At 41.9% G+C, this 18226-nt stretch overlaps 1 protein-coding gene across 2 annotated transcripts in view; it reads left to right on the plus strand.

Annotated features, from left to right (window-relative positions):
* The window catches only part of ARID5B (AT-rich interaction domain 5B), a 117983-nt gene that overhangs the window by 13286 nt on the left and 86471 nt on the right, over positions 1–18226 (plus strand). For both annotated transcript variants that reach the window (XM_086467110.1, XM_086467109.1), the window contains one exon: positions 537–762. In XM_086467110.1, the coding sequence (XP_086323236.1) occupies positions 537–762 (226 nt within the window). The remainder of the gene's footprint in view (positions 1–536; positions 763–18226) is intronic.

The following is an 18226-nucleotide window of genomic DNA, read 5'->3' on the forward strand; positions in this document are numbered from 1 at the left end:
ACAGTTTTACTTAATTTTTAAGACAAAAGTTAAATTCAATATTTGTGTATAAGCCAAGGGAAAATGTACCATAAACATGGGAATTTTCTGGTGAGTCAGAGTTCCAAGAATCTGAGATTTACTTAGTCCATTTATTTCAGGACTAGCTATAACCATTAGTCATCCAGCCATGAATTTTTACATTTGCAGCTAATTGCACCTAAAAACCAAACTTTCCCTCAAGGCTTTCGGTTATACAGAATGTGATTTGGCATGCTGCATTTCAAATGCCTTTTAGAATCATTGCCCCGGTCCTAGAAATTGTCTTTAGATCATGTGTGTTTGCTTTGAGTAAACAACTAATATTTCCACTTAGGTGGCAGGAGGAATAAATTAAGTACTAGCTATTCTGTATTACAGAAAAATTAATCTGCTAACAGCAAGGCAGGCTTTTCCAATAGCCTGGGGAGGGCGGAGCGGGGTGGCGTTACGGGTTTTATCAGTCATTGTGGAGCCCCACGTGACATGTCGTATTCTCATGTGACCACTTCTTGCAGGATGAAGTTATTGCTGTTTCAGAGAAAGTTACTGTGAAGCTTGAGGACTTGGCAAAATGGGCACAGTCCGATTTCTCCAAGTGGAAGTGTGGTTTCCGGGCTGAGCCGGTCAAGCTGATGGATGTGGGGAAGAATGGGCAGAAGGAGGCCTTGACGAGATACAGACAATCCACGCTCAACAGCGGCTTGAACTTCAAAGACATCTTGAAGGAAAAGGCTGACCTTGGTGAGTATCCCTTACTTTCCTCTGTGGGGAGGGGCCCATGGGTGAGTGTCTTTCAAAGGTGGATGAGCGTGATACTGCCAAGCCATCGCCAGTTCCCAAGGTATGTCAGTGCTTCAGGTGGAGGTGTGGTGGTGAGGTACCTGAGCGGGATGGGGGATGGTGGTGGTGGTAGTGAGCTCATCACAGGCTCCTTCAAGATTAGCATGAGGTAACTCGGTGACACTCTGTGTCTCATTCAGTAGGCAGATGTCCCTTCCATAGCCTTCTATAACACTTCCTTGTGAGCTTTATGTTACTGTACAGCATAGGCCTCTGCAAGTGCCCCGCTGTTCTCTCCAGATAGACCTGTGCTTTCTTTCCCTGTCTGTTTTTAGGGAGGGAAACAGTAGCTCTGCTACTTTGGATGGTTGCAGACAGGCTTGCAGCTCTGGGGTTGCTTTGGTGCACAGACAGTTACACTTCTAAAACACGTGGTGAGGGCCCAGGGTCTGAGGGAGATGGGTCTCCGGTTGGTAAAAATGCCCATTTGTGGTATTAGGACCTTGGATGCATAATAGCTGTCAGAGACGGTGCTTTGAAGGGCATCCCAGGGACGTTTTTCTGTTGTACCAAGCTTTTAACAAATGTTCCATGTTTGAAGAGCATCAAGTTCAGGCCACAATGGGTGGAAAGGTAGGAAATTAAAAGCTAAGGCTGATGCATTTGAGGAAATGGTTTTGTACCTATGTGAACAGGAGATGAAGGGCCAAGTTCAGTTTTATAATGGCACGATTGTGTTGGCATCAAAGCCAAGTTACACTAAGCTGAAGATCTGTCTTGGAGGATTTATCTTTTGCATCTTGTTTTTCTGATCTTATCAAATAGTGAAGTGATTTTGTCAATCTTGCATTTCACTGTTAGATATGTAGGTTGGAGGATTAAAGAACAATTGGAAGTTGATCTTATTTTTGATTACATCTCCAGGAAAACAAAAATAACCCATGCAATTCTTTCTCTTTTCCTTTGCTTTTCTGTGTGGTTTCTTCTGGTTCATAATTACATGCAGTAATTTTCTCTGCTTTTGCCCTGGCATCATCTTTACGTACTACATTGATTTGCATTTGTTTGTTGTGTCAGAAGACTCTTAATGTTTTTCAGACAGAACTTTTGCATGTTAATCTTTTCTTGGTTTTGTTTTCAACAAACAAAAAAACCCTCATGGTAAGTTATGAAATTGCTATTATCTACCCTAGGAGCCAAAGAAAATTATCTTTAAGCCGAAAGCTTATAGTTGCATGTTAAGCCTTTGAAAGTAGGGGTTATAAGCCTTTGAAAGTAGGGGTTATACTGGAAATGCTTATGGAATGCAAACTATATGATATAATTTTGATAACCCACATTCTAATGTTGCTCATTTTCAGTTGGTGGCTCTGGCTTTGTTGTTGTTTTTTTTTTTTTTCAGTAGAAAAGGGTATTTTGACTAATGTTTGATTATGATTGTCTTTTTCTTCATCGTGACTGGTTGGTGGGAGTGAAACCAAAGGTTCAAGATGACCTGTAGCTGATTAGGCATGTTGATACAGACAACTGATCTAGCCTATGAAAGGCAATCAAAGAAATGTCTTAAATCTAGTACTAAGGTGACTTTTTAACTATTTGAAAGACCCAAGAATGTAAGCATATTTTGCTTCCTGGATCTGGGAAAAACTTAGAAGAATGGTGATCTTCGTTGCTGTGAAGCAGCCCTATTTGGTTGTGTCCTGTAGGCAACCCCTGTGCTCTGGGGTTTGGCTTAACTGTGGGATGGAGGTTTAACACCCGCCAGATGAAGAACTCTCATTCTGAGTGGTTGGTCAAGGTTGACATTGCGCTCTGGGAATTGTCATCTCCTTAGCTGTAGGCAAAGGCAGTAGCATAACATGCAGTGTTCAAGGCATAGAGATTTGAGCTGCAGGTGTTGTATCTTCTCTGCTGTCCAAATGGCAGGTTTACTGCCTGTTACAATGTGTGCCCACAGACCTTTTCCAATACTCAGCATCTTGCCAACAGAGCAATGCTCCGCCGCAGTGATCAGAGATTTATTAGCAATAACTTCTGCAGCACAATGGGATGGGGTAGTTTTTCTCTTAAAATAGGGCTGTAAACTGTGAGGGAGTGCAGTGCTCTGTCATGCAAAGGTCTCTCTGATGAGAGCATCAGCACAGCTATATTAGCAAGGCTGATCAGCCCAAATGGAGAGGTGATCTCCTGCACATCCACCACTTTCCACCACTGCAGCACGGTTCCCCTCCTAATCAGTGCTGCACCTGTGGGGATGTTTGATGGAGGACTTCCCCATTGGGCAGAGTGGGACAGCTGTGACGGGGCAGACCGCTTGGTACAGAACTTGGATCTCTTCTTCTGCTAGTCTTGGCGGGCCATGCATGCATCTGTAGTTGATGCCCTGCGTGTAGATGAGGAAGTTGCTGAACTAGGTGTTGAAAAGGCCTAGATAAACAAGGTGACCTCCTAGACCCCTTTTTTCTTATGAAACAGAGTGTTTCCATTACAGAAAAATCCCATGAAAGTCAGTAGATTCTGAAATTTTTCCTACTAGATGTTTTCGAACCAAGCTGTAGAAGGTAGTAGGAAATTATATCCCTACCAAAAAGCTCAAAAAACATTACAGAAGAAACCAAATCAGTTTTCACACACTATCCGGGAGTGATGAAGGATGAAATAACCCAGATGAAATGAAAACATGACTGATACAGAAGCACGGAAGTGGCACTGCGCAAACATATTTAATTGAACACGTTGCTGCTGGGAGCAGGGCAGCTTTAAACAATAACCAGGCAAAGTGGGGCCTTTTGTGAGCAGCGTATACCGTGTGCCAGACTCTGTGGTGCTTAGCTTAGCCAAAACTAAGGCGACACCTGGTTAGTCCACAACCTGGAGAAACCATGCACCTATAACTGAAAGTTGACCCTAATTCAAATTTGGTAGTTCTGTCTCCTTTTTGTTCTCTTTTTTTTTTTTTTTAATCGTTTCTTATAATATTTTTTTTTTCCTCTTGTCTGTTTTTTTCTTCTTTCTTCATTTCACTTTTTCTTTTCTCTTTGCCTTTCTTTTCCGTAGAAACTGGTTTTTGGCTTTGTTGTTTTTTTTTTTTCTATAAAGTGGCATTGTTTTTATCACTCGTGAATTATGCAGAACTTTTCCTTAGGATTGTACTAAATAAAAGATCTAGCAATGGCATTTTTTTATGTGAGCTTCAAGATTTCAGCCTGAAAAATTATTTTTAAGAATTATTTGTTTCTGCCTGTTGAGATATTTATGTTATACGTTCTGTCCCTTTCTACAAATATGTCAATAGTGAATGCTAGCAGTTTATGTCGTAAGACTATTTATAGCTTTCTGAATATTTCTTTCAAACGTTGAGAAAAATAAAGAATAACAACAATGCAGCATATAAAAATAGAGTTGCTCAGGAATGTATTATTCATAATGAACATGAGAACCTGTTTTTCCAGAAGAATTGGTCTGATTAAATCATTCACTGCTAAGGCCGCTAGTTATTTATTTTTGCCTTTAGAATTATTTAGGGGATTTTTCTTTGTAATAAATGGACCTGTATACCCATATTTGGTAAAGCAGTGGGAACTCACCAAATGACAAATTACTTCATTTTACAAAATTTTTATCAACTAAGCAATGTAAACAGTATTGGTTAAATATGGCAAAGTTGCATATTTGTATTCCTTGGGCTATAGTTTGAAAAAAATTCAAATTATTTTATATAACACTGCTTCTTACAGACTTCCTTTAAGTGAAGTATGAAAGCTGCAGTGTAAGCTTTATTGGCCTATAAATATGTCATTATTGTTGGACTACATTTATATGCTTTGGATTGTTGTTTAAGCCAAGAAAATATGTCTCTACAGGTTGACTTTTTATTGAAACCCTTTGAGGCATACAACAGAATGTATTTTAGGCCAAGGTTATTAAAACAGCATTTTCATTTTTGCAGCAGACTCATTGTCAATTACGCTGCCACAAACTGTCTGTGGATAGGCAGTTATGAATGGTTTCGTCTCTAAATGTATCTTTAGAAAAAGAAATAAAAGATAGAGGAGTCAGAGCTGAAACTGAGAGAAGAGACTGAGGGGAAAATGCCTGAATTTAGTGCTCACCGGCTCTGTTGGTTTGGGTTGGGTTGGGCTGCAGTACTGCCTGGGTTTAGCTGAGGAACAAATGGCCCCTGTGCCAGTGCTGGGCCAGGGAGATGGGAGCCACTGCTGCCCCAGCTGGGCAATCTGCATCCCTCTGGCTCCTGAGTCTGTCATGACAGAGGTTTGGGTTTGGTCCCCAAACTGTCACTGCCACTCTTTTTATCTGTCCTGTATGAGTCTTTATCATGTCAAAATGGATGGTTGAGGTTGCCGCGTCGTGGGTTCTCCCGTTCCTGCACTGGCAGCATTAATAACGGGGATGAGCAAGTTCTGGTGCTTACTGAAGGGGTTTTTGCTGCAGTTATTGCTTGTTTGTTTGGGTGCAGTGAGGGGGAACCCAAAAAAAATATAGCAGTCAGTCTTGTCCTGTGTTTCTTTCCCCACAGGCACACATTTGGGGGTGTAGAATCTGGATCTTTGTTCTCCATGAAATCCAGGAAAATCAAGTACTATTTCTAGCTGAGGGTTGTATTTTAGCAGTCACCCTTTTCTAGTCCATAGGTGGTTTTACAGCAGTTGTTGCCTACTTTGCTCTTTTGAACCCTCCAAGAGAGCTTGCTAGGCAGGAGCTAGATGCTGCAGAACTGGCTCACCCTCTCATTTCCTTCTGTTCTTTACCAGTCTTGTAATTTGCATAGCTTCACCCAGGAGATCGCAGCTCCTCATTGGATCTTGTGTTGCCATATAACTTGGCTGATACATGGCAGATAGCAGTGAGTTTGGAAGGAAAAGCAGAGCGGGGATGAGCTGTCTTGCAGGAAGGTGCTGACCCTTCCATGCCCAGGCAGCCATGGTTCCCAGCCTCAGTAGGCACTGGGCTGTGGCACAGCCCTTCTGATTTCACTTATCAGTGGCCTTGCAACAGGCATGACTTCTCCAGATGAAGATTATCAAGTCATAATGTAGTTAAACTACAATATTATCGAAACTGATAATCTGCAGCTGTAGTGTGCTCAGATATTTATGGTGACTCCCGAACTGATGCTGACTCTCCTTTTTCATTGTTTGTCATGTGCTGCTGAGTTCAGGCTCGTCTGGCTTGACTTGATGCAATAATTTTCTGACCAACTAATTGTTAGCTATTCAGAGTACAGCTACTTCAAATACTTTGTGCCTAAGTCATGCTTCTGACTCCCTTCTCCTCCCTTCCTTCCCTGTTTGTCTGCACTCTGCCTCCTCCTTGTGCCTTACTGTCCCCATTGCCCTAGCTGAATGCCGTTTTGATCTTGATAAAGCTCCTGTAAGTGTCCGATTATCCCATTTTCCCCTCTCTGCCCTTCTGCACTGTATGTTGTTTTTTGTCTTGTGGGTCAGAGTGACCTCTCTTAACTCATTTTAACCAGCCTGATTGATACAGCTCTCTTGCCATAGATGAGGCTATTACCTGACTTTGTCTGTTGTGCTCCACGGAGCCTGAATGGAGGAGGACAACTCTCTTGAGGAAAAAGGACTGTGGCCTGGCATTTTCTTCTGTGTTTGTGCAGCTCCTAGCACATGCCGGCACTGCTGCAGCAGAACGAGAGCAGCTGCAATGCAGTGCTGTTGGGGTTGCTCTTCAGAGAGGCCATGGAGCAGGATGGCTTCCTTAGGTTGTACATCTGCTTTTGGTTTAATTACCACTTACCTTTAGTGTTAACAAGTTTGGGATCGGAGGTAACCTGAGGTGCTCAGCAGACAGACAATTTTGTCTGGCCTTGTGTGAAGACAGCAAGATAAATGTTTATCTTACTATTTGTCACCCAGTTGGTTTAAGATAACTAATACTTGCTGGCTTGTTGCTTCAGTTGCTGGCTGCCTTTTAAGTGCTGAAAGTCATGCTGTTAGCTGTGGTGTCCCCCCAGTAATCCTGTGGTAATGACATACTTTTTCCTATAGGTGACCCTATCTCCAGTAGCATTTTGGGGCTCCCTCTCCTCACTTGCCCCTCTCTCTTGAGCCATGGCTACTCTCCTCTGCACCTTCCCCAGCCTCCCTGGGAGGAGGTTCGTGGGGTCTTCAGGAGGTTGTCTGTAGCTTACTGGTCCTTCCCAAGGCCGCGGGTTTGCCCAAGCAGTGCTGGGATGATGTAAGTGCTCTTCATTTCTTCCTTTCTCTGGGGACAGCCTACTTCATTACAGTGGAAGCGTATGGGGATGACAAAAGCATTTTAATATGCAGCACTTGCATTTTAATATGGAAGCCTTTCATTCGCCTCTGGATTGTGTTTGGTCTCATCTATTTGTGGCTCTTGAAAGGAGTTTTAACACCACAGATCTCAAACTTCAAGCGTGCCTTATCAAAGAGCTAAAATTTGGATTGCTTGTCAAACTTTGACCTGCCTTTGAGCTCTTCTAAAATGGTAGTGTTGTGGTAGTGTTGGCCCTGGAAATTGAAGAGGTGGGTATTTTGTTCTTTGAAATGTGGAAAATCTGCCAAGAAATGTAAACAAAACCCCACATAACTTCTCTCTAGGTAGCCCCTAAATCACAGTGCCTGTTCCGCACCCCCAACAGTTCCTGCAGCAGAAGCAAGCTGACATGATTATCAGAATTGTGCTGATAGCAGTTGTCACTGTGTCAGCATTTTCAATTATGTATTGGTATGACAGGGCACTTTGTCGTTGGTGTAGAACACAGCCGTTTGCAACTGCAGTTCCAGTCTGCTCAGAAACATCAGGGAACGAATCACTACTGCAAAATGAGAGGAGGAAGAGTTAAATTTTACTGTCTTGTGAAGCTAGAGGGAACTGCCCCACGTTCTCCTAAAGCTGAAGTTGCAGCAGTTTGCACCATCAATAAGAGTTCTGTTGCAGCCTCTGGTTGGAACAGGAGTAGCCTACATAATTACAAAATAAGTAGATAAAAAATAAGGACCATTCACAGATGGTGTCAAAGCTGCCAGTGTGGGACAGTGTTCCTTTAAAAATATTTGACGTCTTTTTTTATTTTTGTCTGTTTTTAGTACCGAGATTGACCTTGCCAGGCTGTGTAATAACCCACATGTGTCTGCTCTCCAGGATTTTTTCCCTTCTAGTCACTGTTGGATCTTGCATGTAATTCTTACTGACCATGAGGTTTTGTTCCAGCAACTGGAAATGTGTGCCTCCTGGTGCAGCGCTGCTGTGCTCTGAATCGGACTTTATCTCAATGTCTGCTTTTTTTTTTTTTTCTTTTTTAATTTCTGGGTTTAGAGAGTTCTGTTTCCCCCCCCCCCAGCCTTCCCTCTAGTTTCCATCCCTGCCCATATTGTTTCTGGGTCCCAGGGGGATCCAGTTTGGGACATCTATTGTTTTGTGTCCCTGTGCTTCCCTTGCCCAGCACCATGGAGGGAGGTGATCAGTGGTCTCCTCTGTGTGCCATGGTTGCTGGTTAGAGCTGTTGGTCCCTCATAGATGCCTTTTTCCTGCATTGTACCCTTCCCACACAGCCAGCCAAAATTTGGTTGAGTACTGAGATCTGTAAACCGAGCACCTATATAACGTTGTGGTGTAGTTCAGTGGGCCCCAAGGACGTCTTCTTTTTCCTGCCTGGCTCTTTCCTCTGCTGTAATTCAGCACTGCTGGAGCCCAGGACTTGGAGTCCTGCGGTCATCTTTGACTCCGAGCACTTCATTAATCAAGTCAAAGCTGTCTTCGTACCAGCTCATGAATCGTTCTGGCTTGTGACCTGTGCTGCTGAGCTGAGATGCTCAGGCTCTTCTGTGGGTGCTGTGGACACCATGGCCAGATATAGGTGTCAGTTCCTTTCTCGGGGAGAGAAGAAAAGCCAGACCCAACTTGCTCACCTCCTTACAAGTTGCATTTCCAAGTTGCTCCTCGTTATTCCCGTGCTCGAGAAGATGACTTGCCTTTTGTTTACAGATGTACTGTGACATGCCTGTCTTGTCATCGTCTGTCTTCCTAAATATCTTAGTCCAATTCTGACTGCCGTGTTGCAGAAAGGCTAGTGCTTGTTCTCTGAGATACAATATTCATCTTCTTATAGATGACCTGTCTTGTGCCATGGGATTTTGCCAGAGAAAGCATCCTTTGTGCATCTGAAATCAAAGGAGGAGACTTGCTTTTTTTCCCCCCTTCTCTTTTCGTAAAATCATTTGCTAGGACAGAGGCACACAGCAACAAAAGCCAGACTACCCCCCAAGCTGTGTGGGGCTGTAGTGCCAGTGAATGGCCACGTCAGCTTTTATGGGGACCTCAGCAACAGCAGGTGATGGGCCCTCAGCTTGCCGAGGTGGAGCTTTGCTTGGCAGGCAAGAGAAGGTGGGAGATGGGGAGGCTGGAAAGAAAATGAAGGTGTTGAACAAGAGCGTGGGAAGGGGCTTGGTTCCAGTGGCTGCGTGAGCAGTAGCAAATCTGCCTTTGCAGTGTGGGCAGCCCGGGAATCTCCCAGAGCATTATGTGTCACCTTTGTGAGCACCAAGAGGGGCTGTATGGGTGCACTGGAGAAGACTGTGGTTCTGACATCCTTGCCCTTGTTAAACTGAGTTTTAAGACTCTTGATATAAATGTTCTGACTGCTTAATCTCTTTTGGTTAATTTGGTTCATGCTTGTCTTTGCTGGCTTGGTGATCCTTGCATGATGAGACCATTGATAGATGAGGGTGTTTGGGAAGGGAAGGGTTAAACCTAGTACATGTGTAAATTGGAGTGCAGTTTGTGGGAGTGGGTGATAGAGAAAGCATGTATTTAAAAAATGTAACAGCATGAATTGTAACTTACCGGGTAGGTTTTGTATTGGAGAGCATTATGTCATAACCTTTATTTACTTAAATTTAGTAAAATCTCTACCATATAAAATAAGTTCCTCCTTAATTTTCTGCTAATAATAATTTGCTTGTAAAAATGAATCCTCAGCACCGTAAACCTTCAGCTTGGATCTCTCTTGCTCTGTTACATCGTGAAGGACAAATAGTTAACACCATAGAGAAGCCTTTGTTAGTGATAGATAATGTGTATTATTTTAGCAGGAGTATATTTTAGCAGCTTGTGAAAAATCAAGGTGAATTTTTACATGTGCACACTGATGCATAATTGATATATGTAGAAGCTGAAATTCAAAATAAGCTTCTAGAAGAGCACACATTTCATTTCCCTGAGCATTTAAATATATCTATCACACCCTCATTTTAAGATGCCAGTTAATGACTCTGTGAGCATGTTGGCAGCCAGAGCATTACATGTGGTTTGAGAAATGTGTCTGGATATGCTTGGTAAGCAGTATTGTTCTGACAGTGTACTAAAGGCCATCTTCAATTTGACTGTGCTCTACTTTGTTATGCTGTGAAAGAAAAAGATAATTCAGCAGAGCATTGTGCTGTCGGCTGGAGACGCCACACTTCAGAATACAAATATTACTAAGGATAAATGAATCATTAAAAGAACAGTAGCATAAAATATCTGATGAATGAACTCCAGGAGTCTCTGCTGGAATAAATTTAGCATTCACGGACAGTACCATAATATGTGAAATAATAGTATCAGTTCTACATTCAGATGCCAAAAACATTTATGGACCCAGAATAATTGTGAATTACAAGGCTATAAATACATAGAGGGGATTTGGTGATATCATAATAAACCATGAGAAATTTGCTAGGCTGGTTTCTAATGTTACCAAAACCTTGAGATATATTTACAACCTTGTTCATACTCCTGCAGTTTTAGGGGGCAGTTCTTCTCTCACAACACGTTCGTCATTCCGATTAGTGCCAGGGGGCGTTATATATGTGTGTCACAAGTGGAATAGATCCCCACGTGTTGTACAACTCAAGGATCCTATGACAAATCGAAAATCTAATTTAAGAAAAAAGTGAGAAACGTTCCCTTTTGTCCTCCTTAAAGTTCCCCCATGTCCTGTTCTGCTCCTGTGAACAAGGCAAGTGAAGGGAAAATAAGTAAAGTATGACAAGGTAGCTGCTGTGTTTCTGGACATTTTATCCACAGCTGCATCATTTTTTTCACTTTTTATTACTGAGAAACAAAACAACCAAAGCCCAGATGTTCTGGTCCCATGTTTCTTTAAGGTGCAGGCTAATGCATTTTAAAAGCGTGTTGTAAATACCCAGGGAAAGCTGGGATTGTCAGCCTGTCCACAAAAAGGAGGCTTTGCTGTTGTGAAACCAGATCTGTGTCTGATCAGAACAGTTAATTAGGAACTGAGGCTGAGCCTGATGTGATATTCAAGAGCATGTTCAGCTTTCAGCATGTCCCACGTCACCTGTTTGTAATTAAGCCTGGTGTCCCCTGCCTTCCTGAATTGGGGCAGTGACAAAGTCTCCGCAGGTACTTGGTATCGGTTCACACATCACAGTATTAGATGGGTTACAGTCCTGGCCCTGCAGGACCCCTTCCCTTCCTAGTGTCTTCCTCCAGCCCGCTGTATGGTGTTACTGGCCTAATCCTTCTTGTAAGTCATCAGCAAAATATGCATGTTCAGTGTGGTGCCTAGCAAGTCTGCTCAGTAATTCCACATTCCTTAGTGTTGCAGGAGATCTCTCAACTGACCAAGCTGCAGTCTTTCTGCTCATCCTTCCTGCAGGTTTACGCTTCTGGCTGTACATCCAGGCCTTCCAGGGCATTTGTGGTATTTGCAGTGGGAAGGGTCTATGGCTTGGTTGATGTCCCTCCCCGCGGTTCCTGTTTTACTTTTTGTGTCTTGGTAGACTAACCCCCTGATATCAGCAGATGAATCACATCCTTGAGGTACAGCCTGGACCTTCCAGGCTTGTCAGCTGATGAAGCAAAGAGAAGATAATTACAGGACCAAAAAAAATAACAACAATGAAGTGGTCATCAGCAAGAGGGGGGTAGCTGGCACCCTTGTAGGTGACTTGTAGGCTTTAGCTACAAGTGTGTCAGCTTACCCAACTAATCACTGAGCCTGGATTTGCTTTGATCACCACCAGTTTATTTTATTGTCTTTCTCTCTTGAATTTATGCATGGTTTTGCTATGACAAGGTCATGGAATTATTGATTTTTTTTTTTTAGTTAGTTACTAGTGACTTTAACTTGATATTCTTGGCAGTATCTGTGTGAGCTCTCGTGGCAAACCCAGTAGACAGGGTGTAATGCAATCTTAATGCATGTTTTTCTCCTTAATTATTTTAAAACCACAGTCTCCACTTTCCTTTTACACTATTTCCAGATTAAAAGCTTTGTGGGATGAAAATTAAATTATAAGGTACTATAAAAATCTATTTCAAGAATCTTGAATGTTTCAGCTCCATTTTTATTTTTAGTTTTCTACTCCCTGAATGACTCTTACTTGTGACAATGTTTGTCACTATACAGTTCTAGTTTTGTTGCATAGAGAAAATAGCTGAAAAAGTCCTTTTATGCTTGTGTTTTTAATCCTCTGTTCAGATACATAAAAAATGTCACCCCATAAATTCTGTGGTACAGTAAAAAAAAGAAAAACAACAACCCAAATAATTTTGGCAGTTCAAATGCAGAAACTAAAAATAATTTAATCTGCAGTGTGAACATAGTTTCATATTTATACTAGCATCTGGCCTCAGGAATTGAATACTCCATTCTTTAAATAGCTTCACTCTGGCTCTTGAATGCTTTGTGACTAGAACATTACCCTACAGTCATACACCTTGTTTACATATTTCTGTTAAAAGGCAAAAGGACTTACAGTACTTCAAAACATCAGTACAAGCTCTCTCCTCCCCTCTTGCCTTGAAAAAGAGAAGTTAAAAAGAAAAAAATGAAAGAGTGGTTTGAAAGTGCGTTTTAAATTTAGTTCTCTCAGTTTGCTGCTGGGTACATATTTTACTGTCATTTGTATAAAAAAACTGGAAGAAAAATTTTCCGAAGAAAATGTGTGCCATTCCAGATGCCCAACAGTAGTCAAACAGAAATTTATGTACACTTTGTTTTTAATTCTGCAAATGTCTTTGTCTTTAAAAACACTTCGCCTAGAGGCAGTGGATCTTTTTTGTTACCCATATGGTAGAAGTAAAGAGTAGGTCCTTGCGAAGGAAAAATACCAGAATAATGTAATAAAAAGGTAAACACTATAAACAGGTGGCTAATGATTAGCTTCTTGCAATCTTTAGGGACAAAGTATCTTTTTATAGTTTTATGATCCTTGCCCAGCCCGACTTCAAGAGGAATTGCATTTTCAGAATTATATATTTGAAACTTCAGCTAAGCTTTACAAATTTAGTAGATCCTTATTTAGTGTCTGTTGGTGAATGTAAGTCCAGCCTAATATTCTTACTGCTATTTTTTCATTCACATGTCTTGAGGTGAACCTAGGAGCAGAAGAGAAAATATCCCATGTTTAAACCTTAATCCAGAATCCATTCGTGTGAGTCACTAAAACAAAATCATAGTGGTTTGGCTAAAAAAGGCTTCATGTCCAAAGGGAACGTTTCTTAAAGTGCTGGCGCATTTCCCACAATGTTTCTTGAATGTGTTTTGTATGTTGTCTTTGTGCTATTGTAAAACATCAAAGATTAGATCCTGTAGTTTTGTGTGTGGGAGGCTCCTGGTATTTCAGCGGCCTGGTCAACTTGAACGAGGGCAGGGAGCTTGCTCCCTTGAGAGGTGTTCAGCCCCATCAGCTTGCCTGCTCTGCTCCTCCCTTAGTGGGGAGTCTTCCAGCTCAGGTAGGGAGAAATTGAAGGAGCATTTCTTTTTCTTGGGGTAACTATTTAATGTTGTACCGTGGGCTTAGGCTTGCTGCTGTGATGTTCAGTAGCAAACCTTGCAGCAGCATGAGCAGCAGGAAAATCGGGTCCTGTGTGCCTTTGTGAAAAACTTTGAGACAGTAGTTGTTCTGGTTTTCCTACCTAGATATTATATCCCTCAACAGGAAAGAGCCTCTGGGATAATCATCCCACTCAGGTTTTAGGTGGTCAGTGCTATTTTCTGTAGGCTTCAGACTAGCCTGGGATGCATGAGAAGGTCAGTGCCAAGGCCATACTCCACCATGACCTCCAGCTTTGATCATTCTGTGACAAGAGCAAGAGAGAGGTAGTACAAAGCTGGGAGCAGGGATGAGGATTGCTGGAGATGGCAATAGGGCTGCTTTTCTACCTTGCTACTGGGTCTTTTTGATATATGTGGGTTGGGTGGTTTTTGTTAGCCTTCCCTGCAGGGAAGACTGGTGCTCAGTTTTCACGTTGTTTTTTAGACCTGGGCCTTCTGACTTGCATATAATGGATGTGAATGGCACAGGATTTAGCCTTTGGTGATTTCGGATACTATGTGATTCCAAGGCAAAACCCACATGATTTATTGGGCAAAGCCTATTTAATATCTTAAAAGCATAGAGTTGGAGATCAGATGTGAGCATAGAAGCCTTAAAATATATTCCCTGACAACATACTTAAGAATGTTTAGGTCTATATGAAATACACAGGAAATGAGGCCAATTTTGTTCCTGCTATTTAGATGGCAGGGTGTGCAGGGGAGACAGTGTGGACAGGAATTCCTGTGTTTGATAACATGAGCCCAGCATATTTGCACAAATGGAATAGGAGCATTTTTCACCCTCTGCATCAGAAACTCTATTGGTAGTTTCTCTGCCTCATTGAGATACTTTTAACTGATCAGACGTATTAACAAATCTGTATAAATTAGTTTGAAAAGTCATTCCCTCATCTCTGGCCAGTCGTGTATGGAGTTTGCGCAAAGCAGTACCTCTTTGCCACCTCTGTTGGCTTGGGGAAGCACAGGGAGCTGATTCTTAACAACCAGAGATGAACAAAGGCTACTGTTCTGTATTAGACCTTTTTTGCCTTGTCACCTTGTAGACAAAGTCAATATAACAGTAGGAAAAGGTTTACATACTTTTTACCAGGAGAATAATTAAGTGATTTTTCTAAAACAAGAGACCTTCGTGAACAGTGAGGCAGCACACAGTTGCCAGAAGGACCTGTAATGATTTCTGATCATACTAGTGACTGACCATTGTCTTCTACTGCACAAATTAAATTTTCTGGTTTTTTACCAAGAATGTCAGACTACTTAGAGTGTGGCTATTTTTCTTAAATAAGCACTTCACTTTCTACCTTTTAGGAAAACAATGCAATTAAAGTTCTTATTTGAAGAGGAAGATTGTCACAACAGTGCTTGGAAATGTTATTGTCCAGGCTCTGACAACATTTTGAGTGCATTTGTCTGAAAGCATCATTTATACCTTGCTGGGCATGTGGCAAATTTCTTTCTTAAATTCATGTAACATTTCTTGGGCAGTGGGTATTTTTAGTTGGGCATGTAACTAAAGTTTTGCAAATGTAACTAAAGTTTGGTTGGGTGAGTAGAAACTTGGAAAATATGCTGTGGTTCAGTTCTTTCATATTTTTACAGTGGTTTTGTCACTTGTGCTTCTTACGGTCATAGTGTCTTCAGCTGGAGCACAAGCTCTTAGGAAACCGAAGTCCTTGGACCCAGTCCCACAATGTACTGAGTGTCACAGGTGGTGCAAGGAGTGCTCTGAGTTTGATATGGCTGACAGGGCACTTCGTCTTCATCACTGAAGGTTATCAAGACGTGACAGAATGGGATTTCGTAGAAAATGGGACTGCAGTTTCCATTTTGTTGCTCCTTTTCCTTCAGAGCGTGTCTGTGTGGATTGTGTGTAGGACTGGAGTTTTGTCTGTCTCCTTGAGATCTTTGGCCCAGCTACCCTTAATAATTTCCTACCATTGCCATTTCCCAGTCAGTTCACTAGCCAGCTTGCCCAAACTAAAATAGGACCCAAGACTCTTTGGAGGATTAGCTACAGCAACAACTTTCTTTGTCCTGTGCATTCCATTTCACCAGATGAAGTGATACCAGTTCTATGCCAATGCTTGCTGAGTCTGAAGCCAAGAAGCCCTCTCGTGTGACAGCCTGAACACAGAGACCAGATTATACCAGAGTGAATCCTCAGTTTCATTTGGTGCAGGAACTGTTTTGTTATATCTACCTAAGACACAGAGGCATCATGGTACCAGAAACAGAGCTAAAGTAAATCCCTGCTATTGCTTCCCACATTTGCAAACTTGGAGGGTAACGGATACCTTATGTACTTTCCTCACAGCTGTTGACAGCTCCCTCCGTGGTCAGAAAATGCAGGTGTTGAGCTCAAGAACGTAAACAAGAAACAAGAATTACTCATCTAAATGGACGCAGTTTTTGACATTGTCAATGCAAGATGGCCAGGTCTAGTGAGGATAACAAAGATACCATGCTCTTAGAGCAGGCTGTCCTTTCGTTCCTTTTTTTTTGCGGGTTCCTTTGCAGCTCTTATGCCACCTCCTCTGTCAATTTGACCAGAAGACAAGAGCTTCAGGTACCTGTATCAGAACTTATCTATACAGCTTTTTGTGAAGATGTGGTGGTGCTAAAACTTCACCCAGAATCTGTCTTCAGAATGGCTTCAAGCTTTTCTTTTAAAACAGTTAGTTTACCTTCATGGCTGGCATCAGAAGAAATGTAGTTGCACATAGTAAACTTGATTTTCCTTTCCAGGATCAAAATGTTGAGGTGACAGTCACTGCTAGGCACTCTGAAGCTCAGTCCATCCTGCCACAGTGTCTCAAAATGAATATCCTGATACATCATTATGTGTTGCTGGCTAAGTGTTGTATAATTCCCATTGAGCTTGGAGACCTGATGCAGTAGGGCTTGGGTGATGTACGCTTCCAGTATCAGGAATCCACAGAGCAGCAAGGAAGAGCAGCTTCTCCAGTATCAGTCCTGGACTTGGCTGTGAAGATGGGAGTTTGAGAGAGCGTTTTTTCAATCACTGTTTAATGAACAGAGGTAAAGCTTCTTCATCCTATCAAATGGAAAGGTGTGGCTTGGCAGTCATGGTGAGGACCTCGCTGTGGCACACACTGGCTTGAGTAAGGAAAGATCGGTTACTTGCCCTTCCCCTACTAATTGTGACTTTTCCAGCTTTTAGTCTCTGGGTACTGTCCCTCCGTTTTTTTCAAAGCCCTCTGATATTGCAGGAGGGCTGTATCATCCCCAGGCTTGTCTTGCAGCTGGTACAGGAGGAAGCAGCCCGTGGGCCAGGAACGAAATGCTTTGCATCTTTCAGAAATTCCCGTCTCACTTGCCTCTGGCAGAAACGCACCCTGCAATTTATTGAGTTGCCCATCATGAACACTGTGGTTACTGTGCAATAAGTAACTATTCTTTTGCATATTCTCTTCTTCCTGCGCATTGTAGGAATTAGTGCATCAGTTGAGTACTGACGAGAATGACTAGATGAGAGCAAAATGTTATGGGTCATTACAGAAACAAACAACCCCACCTTCATTTAATTGAAGATACCTATAAATCTCATCAGTTTTCTTCTTTACAGCAAGTTGACCGGAGGATCTGTGTGAAAGATCAAGCTGTTAGCTTAGGCAAGTTAGATTGCTTTAAGCAGCTGTGAACTAGTTTTATAGTACTCTACCAGCCTATTTAGTTTCCAGAAAGTGAAAGTTTGAAGTAGGTCCCAAATCTGGTTTCTCACATGCAAGATCATTTTGCTACCCGTGACCTAGAAACCAACAATGAATGTATAAATTACAGGCAAGAAGAAAATTCTGAATTGACCGTAAGGTGAATGGAAGTTGAATAATTCCCTGAACTTCAACTGGGAAAAGAAGAAAAGATCACTGAATTCTAAAACAGACTTCAGAATAGACAAAGAAAATGTTATTTTAGTATAGATTAAACTTATGACTAAGATATAGAGGGATTATTGTGTCTGTTTCAGATGTAATTTCATGCCTGAGAATGTACATTGAAGGCAAACTGGTCTGGATCACATTAGCAAGGGCCCTGTTTTGCTGTCAGTTTAATTAAATGGAAACTGCTGGCAAGGAGACCCAAGTAGGTTTATAGAAGCAATACTATTTTGTATGTTGCAACAGGAAACTGTTAGGTTTCCAGTTTGAAAGGGACACAAAAATGAAACCTGTGATTCATTCTTGTTTACAAACTCCCAGCTAGTATACAATTACCTTAGTGATAAATTAACTGCAATTACACATTATATGTAGTGGGCTTTACAATAGCTGCAGACTTCATAGTTATGAAAACCATGACCTTTGACAAGGAGCTTAGAACATGAAGTTTTTCCAAACAGTGCCTAGATCTTCAAAAGTATTCATGTTTCCTTCCCCCTTTCATGTGAGTAGATTGACAAGATGGGTACTCGGTGTTGTGTTTGCTTGCCGCAAGATTGTTGTCAGGCAGAAACCCCCCCAAACAAGAAAGCCTGCCCTTCAGGAACATTGATTTATCTGTTAACTGTGCCTGGCATGCTGCCTTTTGGCTTTGATTTCAGAGAGAAACATA

Source organism: Leptosomus discolor, chromosome 6 (assembly GCF_034619465.1).
Source record: "Leptosomus discolor isolate bLepDis1 chromosome 6, bLepDis1.hap2, whole genome shotgun sequence".
In the NCBI taxonomy this organism is placed as follows: Eukaryota; Metazoa; Chordata; class Aves; order Leptosomiformes; family Leptosomidae; genus Leptosomus; species Leptosomus discolor.